A 7,786-nucleotide genomic window follows, 5' to 3' on the forward strand; every position below is an offset into this window, starting at 1 on the left:
GAGATGACTGTCCTTACAGGTTGGTATACAGTCAGGAGAGGTGTGTGTTCAGTGACTGTGGGTCTTCTCCTCTGGCACCCAACCTGTGCATGAGGAGGAGGAGGAGGCGGAGGAAGGTTTACGGTCACTCGGGGATTACGCACCTTTGACCTCCAGCACTGTAACAACAGTAAGCTGCTCACTGAGATGCCCGAGCGACCAAATCCACCAGCAGCAACCGGTTTGTCACATGACCAGCGTGCATGCAGCGCTGCCTTGCCTCTCTCTCTCTCTAGCCTACGTGTGTGTGTGTGTGTGTGTGTGTTTGGCTTCTATTTTTTTTTTTTTATTTCCGCGTTCATCCAGGGAGCGCAGAGCTGAATGAGTCTCCACGGCCGTCCTCTGTCTACCGTTCACGCCGCGGATCCGCGTCGCCGAGCTGGGGGGAGACTCTCACGCAATCTCATCGCCCGGAGCCACGCAGCAGCGGGACCATGCTCACGCGTATGAAATCGGCGGTGGCCAATTTTATGGGAGGTATGATGGCCGGTGGCTCCAACGGGGACCATCCCGGCGGCTCGGATCTGCCGCTCAAATACCCGTACAGCAGACCGGAGTTCCTGGGACTGTCGCCGGACGAGATCGAGTGCTCGGCGGATCACATAGCGAGACCGATCCTGATCCTGAAGGAGACCAAGAGGCTGCCGTGGTCCACCGGCTACGCAGAGTGAGTAACCTGTATGCGTCCATCTTTTTCCCCTTTTTTTTTTGCGCGCACAGCAGCATCCTCTGGAAGTGATCCTTCCTGGACCTGCTCAGAGGCGTCAACACCATCTTTGAGCCTGATTCCGGCCTGATTCTTGTGTGTTTTTATTTTTCAATGTGAAATGGGATGAAGAGCAGCAGCTGGCCTTCTCTCCCTCCACCACCACCACCACCACCACTCCTCCAAACCCAGCCTTAGCACATAAACATGACTGTGAGGATCTCATAAAAACATGGCAATGATCTATCCTCTGCAGCCACATTAGGAGTGCCTTGTTAAACAGAAAGACACCATGAAGTTGGTTATAATAAGGAACGCTGTGTGACTTAATTTCACAAGAGATGGGGAGTGCACTCTTGGATGAGCTCCAGCTGTCACTAGGTTTACCTCTTCACCTGTTTCACTGGCATCACCTGTGCATTTTTTCAATCGGAATCGTTTTTCTTGTGCTTTTTGCTGCAGTAAATGCAGTTAAACCCGTCCACATCCCCTAGATGTAAAGTCTATCACACGTGTCCTCTTGTTACTTGATAACTGAGACCAGAATCACAAACCTAAAGATCATCTGTTGTGTCACATCTTGCGCCCACCTGCCTCCCTGTAACACATCAGACGTGTTTTCAATCATAAACAGTGTTACAGTCGCGTGCATGAGTGGTGAAAAGCTGCTTCTATAAACTAGTTTAGCTGTCAGACTGAAAGGAAAAGTGAGGGAGATGCTTAATTTGCACGCCGCTGAAGCGATCCTAGTTTATTTATTTATTAGTTTGCATTTATTTTCGACAGGATCAAAAGAACCAAAGTGTTGTCAGTTCTTCTATTGTCCAAGAGCGTAGAGTCACAATCACTTCCACTCGTGCAGATAAGAGGAGCAGGGCCTGGCGGTTAGTGAGGCTGCCTCGTAGCTACAGAGGTCACAGTTCAGTCCTGCAGGCACTCCTTAGTGTGACAGAGCAGTTTAGTGCCCTGGATTCATAAGTTCACAAGGAAGAGATAGTTTCTCTTTCCCCTCTTGGTGTTAAGTCTTGTCCTCATGCGTTTGATAAGCTGTCGTGACTTTTTCCTTGAGCGTAATTGTTTAAGCGATGAAGTTAGATGTTCATTAAGAGCACTGTGGGCAGAGACTCCCTCTGACTGTTATGCATCTAATGTTTCGAGTCCTACGTTGAACCCACTTCAGATGGGATTCCCTGGAAGCTCGCTTTCCTTTTGGCTCAACTATGTTTACATGAAGTAGATGCTTTAGCTGCATAGAAATGAGGGCATACATGAGATTTATTTCAGTAAACATTTCATTACCTTCTGTATTGTTTCATCCATAAAATGTCTGGTGGGATGAAATTTCCTAGAAAGAAGAGATCTTAAAATTAATTATTTTGCCCAACTAACAGTCCAAACTCCCACATTTTTCATTCATTATGTAAATAAAGTCCTCATATTTCAGAAACTAGAATAAGAAGAGCTTAGGCGTTCTAGCTTGAACACTTCATAAATATGGCTGATGAATTTTCTGCAGATTAACTGATAAATTGGCTGTTTGAGGACTGAAATAGATCCATATGGTCTCTGCTTCCTATAGAATGAACAGATCCTGTGAAATTGTTGAAGTCTCACACCCGCCCTCCTTTATGCTTCCTCGTGCAAATCTGCCGTGAAGAATTTTTAATCTCAAGACAAAAGAGAGGACGATGATACGCTTCTGTTTTTAGAAACTATCAACCTTATATATATATATATATGTTCTAAAATTTTAGCTAAACTGAAAATTTTGTGCACATGTTGTTTTCATCTTGATATTATGCAATAGCACGTGGAGGTTTCTGTGCCTTATAGAAATTAACATGGGATGCATGTTTCTGCACGATCAGTTCAACAACCTCTACGTCATAAATAGACGTGATGCTTCTGCCAGGAGCGTGCACACACATGTATGTACGTGTGTGTGTGTCGACGTAGCATCCGCCTGGACTCGGCCATACTGGGGATTTGTCAACAGCTGGCTGACCAGCAGGCTTTGTTGTTGCGAAATATCGCTGCCAGCAGAGAAAACCTGAGCCCCTATGAGATGTGGTGATCCATACAGATCCACTCAGGACGGTTAACACGGTCAGATACCAGTGGATCCCTTTGATAACTTGGCTTTAAAGGATAAACCCAAAAGCCGGAATAGATGCATCTGAAGACAGCTTAGCAGCTGTCACTGTGGGGATCCTACTGGAGAGTGAATGCTGTTTTATATTTTCTACTCACATGGCAGATGTAACATGGAGTGTTTCTGAATACTCAAAAGATCCTTTGATTTTCTATTTTACATATGGCCCTTTTGATTTGAGTTTTACTTTGAAGAAATGCTTTGAAAGTAATGTCTGATTTAGGTAATTGTGTGTATCAGATTGTATGAGGAACAGTTTCTCTGCTGCAGTTTTTTTCCGTATTTCAACATCCTGGCCGTTTAATCCGCATTCTAAATATAGTGAAAGATTTAAAGATCATCAGAAATGGAAAGAAACATCAGAGTGTTGGAACATGAAACTCTGTTTTCCTCCCTCATACCCCTGCCTGCCTCTGAGTAGGCCTCTCTCTGAGCTTCCTCTGAGGGTTATCCTGGGTTACTGCGCTGCTCTCTGTAGAGACGGGCCGAGCAGTCCTGCTTCATGTGGAGGATTCTGATGCATCGTCTCTGAGTGGGTGCGCTGTCTGGTCCAGTGAGCACGATCATTTGAATGGATCAGTGAGTATTGCTCACTCCAACTTGTGTCACCCTTTTCTTCTCCAGCACACTTTGATGCCTCACTTTTACAGAAAGGTTACATTTGCTGCAGCTTTCCTCTGCAGTTGATTTTAGCTGTAAACACGCTGACCACTAATTATCCTTGCTTGCGTGCGCATTCGGTTCAATGTTTGGGTGCAGTGCTGCCGGGCTGCGTGTTGCTCTGCATGCCCAAAAGTTGTGGAAATACAGGAGCTGCTAAAGTGGAGTTCTACTTATGGTCAACTTATTGACCGGACTTTAAGAATTTCCTAAATTTAAATCAGGAAGAATAATTGCAGGGTGACTCATATCATTTTTAGGTATTCAAATGCTTACTTTAGAAAAAATGCTTTCTTTAGAGCAACAAAGTGGTTACTATTGCAGACAGCTTGTTAGTTAACCCGACACTGTGACAGCTTACAGACAAACTCATGTTAAATTGATTTCCTAGAACTTTTTCTCTTGTGTTTTTTATTTTAGAAAGGTGACTAAAGGTGCCATGCTTACTTTCATGAGTTAACATATGATGGAGGGCTTTAGATAAAAATCAAAGGCCTTGAACAAGTTCAGATTTCTTTTCAGAAAATAGTGTCATGGAGAACAGACAGAGAAATCCCAGAATGCTATGCTCCAGTAGAAGCCTATAAGATGAAGCCCAGTTTGATGATTTCCATTTTAGTTGCATGATTAACTGTATTCAGGACTTTTGGGGTCTTTTGGACCCCAGGCCATTTGGTTTAGGTGATGGGTATTTTTCTTTTTTTTTTTAAGATTATTTTTTTAAATATAAAAAGAGGGACATTTGTCATGCATTTGGAACCAGAAATACGTCAACTTATACCCAGAGAAATTTTTTTAACATAGTATAAAAGTCTATAATAAATACCAACAAATATTTTGCAAATATTCTGTTATATATGTTGCCATATATTCTACATGTGGCAACATGAACGTCCTGAATAGGGTTAAGTTGCCTGGTGTAGCATTAGGGCAGATTTTCTTCTTATGATATTTAAGGACAAAATTAGCTTTATATTGTTTGGATCCATCCATCCATTGGCTGCACCTGTTTTATCCTGTAGAGGGTTTGTAGGGGCTGGAGACTATCCCAGCTGACAGTGAGCGAGAGGCAGCAACACCCTAGACAGATCATCTGGACAGAGACACGCTCACAACCCATTTAGAATCGCACTTTTAACCCACCAAGCGTGTGTTTGGACTGTGGGTGGAAGGTGGAGCCATAATGACACAAGGAGAACATAAACAAAGGCCAACCAGCGGGTTTGAACCCAGAACCTGCTTGCTATGGTGCCAACCACAATGTCTCCCCATGTTTTTACCCAAATTTGACCTTTTTTGGACCCAGTTGTTTTCTATCAGGGCAAGAGGATGAACAACGACAGAGCTGTGGGTTGCAGCAAAGGTGCAGCATCGGATGAGATAGAAGTGGACTGAAAAGCGGAAATTCAGTGCAATGAACGAGAACAAATCGAAGGCAGTTACATAAGATAGAGTAGATAGAACCAGACTGTCCGTTATACTAAAGCCATTTCTTTTCCAGAGTAGCCTGAAGAAGAAACTGATTAAGAGCCACGTCGCCAGTTTCAGATATCCCGCACGAATGATAAAGTAGCAAAAAAACAGCCCAAGTGGCCTTCACCTTTTCTTGTGTCCTCCACATGTACATTCCTCTCCTCAGCTCCTCCAGCTTGTTTGTTGGCATAGCAGAGTAGTAGTGAGGAGAGAGTAAAGATCAGTTGTGACAAAGCCGCGCTGCAACCTCAGCAGCGCTCTGATCAATACTTAATCAATAGGCGTGTCTGTAAGCTAAACACGAGCGCCGCCGCTGCACGCTGTATGTTTTGTCTGCAGGTCAAGCTGACACGTATGGACGAGGGCAGGTCAGTGCAAGCAGCAAGGTTCAGCGTTAACATCTGCGTTAAGGGAGCAGAGGGAGGAAAGTGGCAGCGTCACGGTGTTTAACAGTGAGAGTGTGAGTCAGGGTGTTGAGTTAAATTAGGGCGTGTGTGCTCAAGGAGCAAGATACAGAAGGGTTCCGATGTTTTAACACCGCAAACATGCCAAGAAATGTGTCCTCTCTGTTTTGAGCAGAGCATTATCCACACACATTATCCTCTGTGCATTTTTTATATTTTCCCCATTGTGAGGAAGCCACATGAAGTTAACGTCACGCTCGGCCGTGGAGGGGAGGCACATGAGCGGCCCTTGGTATACGCACAAAGCTTCCCAGTGCTCAGTCACATGATGCGGCACATGTTCTTGTGTTGTTTCTGCTACATCAACACGGCACGTCCCTCTGAGGCAGCAATCCTGTTTCAGTTCAGTCGCCTGGTTTCCTTAATCCTAAAATATGAGCTACCAATGGAAAGGATGCACCACACTTCCCTAATCAAATTATCATGATGAGATTATTACGATCATTATCTTGAGTAAATGAGTGATAATAATATTCTGTGAAAGAAAAGGCAGCAAAAGGTGCAGGAGCATATAGTCACGAATGCATACTATAAAAAAGAAGGATTATTTAACCGTAGAATGTATGAAATTTCAAATTACTAGTCGTGTTATATTAAGCAAAAGCAGCAATTATACAGAATTGCACATAATACCCAAAAAGTGGCCACATTTATCCATCAGCAGAAGCAATGTGCTGCATAAACAGAAAAAAAAAACAACTTCAGATGTGTTCATGTGGAAATGTGATTATGGAAGTTTGACCTGGATTTGATTATAGGCAAAAGCTACACTGGATTAAATAGAGTATGAATGTTCAAAATCCATTATCGACTATACGCCGTTTCAATAGCTAACCTGAAACGCTATAATTATCTGTGTTCATTGCCTCTGGGTCACTTTTTTTTCTCCCCACAACTTGGCATCGCTCATGAGTGCTTCTGGTTGTGCAACAAAGTGGTAACAAAGCCTGATCCAGAGTAAAGCAATGGTTTGACTCTTTAGCCTGTAATATTGCAGTGTGGTGCAGTTTGGAAACTGCAATTTAAATCAATCTCCTCTGCAGATTGACTTTGCCTATTGTGCAAAATAAGTAGTCTGTAAAATGTCAGAAATACACGTCACATGGTCCCAGAGTCCAACATTTGTTGAACCAACAGTAACAAAAACTATAAAATGTTTAATTGACTGTCATAGAAAGCAGAGAAGAGTAATAAATCTTCATAAATCAGGTAATGTTTGACTTCTTGCTCAACAAATGACATTAAATGATTAATCGCATGTCATCATTGTGTGTTTTCTTTTGCTCAGCTAATCAGTTAATCAGCTAACAGTTTCACCACTGGTTGTATTTTGCAATAGAATTGTACAATATTATGAGTCAGATGAGATCTGAAAGTATTTACTTGAGGTCTTCGCACAATACCAATATTATTAGTATTGTAATATCCCCGAAACTCAAACTTCCTGGTGGTCTCTCGTGAAGCCTTGGGAGCTAAATCTCAGAAGCAGTGCTACTGAAAAAACTATCTCAAACCAAATAACACATAGTATAGGTGACTGACAAGATAATTAAGGTCATGCCACAGTCTCAAACATGAAGAAGTGAGATGGTGAGTGAATATGACAGCGCTGCTCTCGGACACAGTTCATGCCTCGGGGTGTGGATGGCTTTTCCTCTCATATTAGAGATGAAAGGCTTGAAAGCTCAACTGTTGTTAATCTTATGATCTTCCAAGGTCAAAGGAACGCCACTCCCTGCTGTGCTTTGGTCTCAGACATGCATGATGGTGTATGAAGGTTGTGGCCTTAAAGGAACATCCTGTTCGTTTTGTTTTAACATATTAACTACGTATCGCGTAACTTTATACTTTATACTACTGTTGACTAAAGAGTCAACAGTAGTATAAAGTATAAAGTTTATAGTTTATAGTACTGTTGAGTCTTTTCCAGAGTTTACTGTGAGTTTGTTAACAAACTAAGACTGTAAAGTTGACGACCTTCCTAATGTCAGACACTAATGAATTCACAGTACCTGTGTTATGAAGCCTGTGTTCACCCAGAGTTTCCCCTAAAGGCTGGATTTGTGGTAATAGGTAGTGAGTTCTTAAATGTCAAATCATAAGCTTTTTTTCTTTTTACTTTAATTACCCCGCAGTAGGGGCCAACCAATTAAGAACTTAGCTGATAATCAGATCTGATATTCCACTTTCATCAGTATCATTATTTTTTTCAACGGATTCCCAGTAAAATGATTTCATTTAGAAATGTGAAACCTTAAATCTCATGCCGCTGTCACCATTCTGTCGCACCAA

The 7,786-nt window shown here is 42.6% G+C and overlaps 1 protein-coding gene across 1 annotated transcript in view; it reads left to right on the top strand.

The window, feature by feature from the left end:
* The first annotated feature begins 473 nt into the window (after window positions 1–473).
* ppm1h (protein phosphatase, Mg2+/Mn2+ dependent, 1H) overlaps window positions 474–7,786 on the top strand; it is a 38,743-nt gene continuing 31,430 nt past the window's right edge. Inside the window, exon 1 of the mRNA XM_008284007.1 lies at window positions 474–706. Coding sequence (XP_008282229.1) covers window positions 474–706 — 233 coding nt within the window. The remainder of the gene's footprint in view (window positions 707–7,786) is intronic.

The sequence above is a fragment of the Stegastes partitus genome, unplaced genomic scaffold (assembly GCF_000690725.1).
Source record: "Stegastes partitus isolate 25-593 unplaced genomic scaffold, Stegastes_partitus-1.0.2 Scaffold337, whole genome shotgun sequence".
In the NCBI taxonomy this organism is placed as follows: domain Eukaryota; kingdom Metazoa; phylum Chordata; class Actinopteri; family Pomacentridae; genus Stegastes; species Stegastes partitus.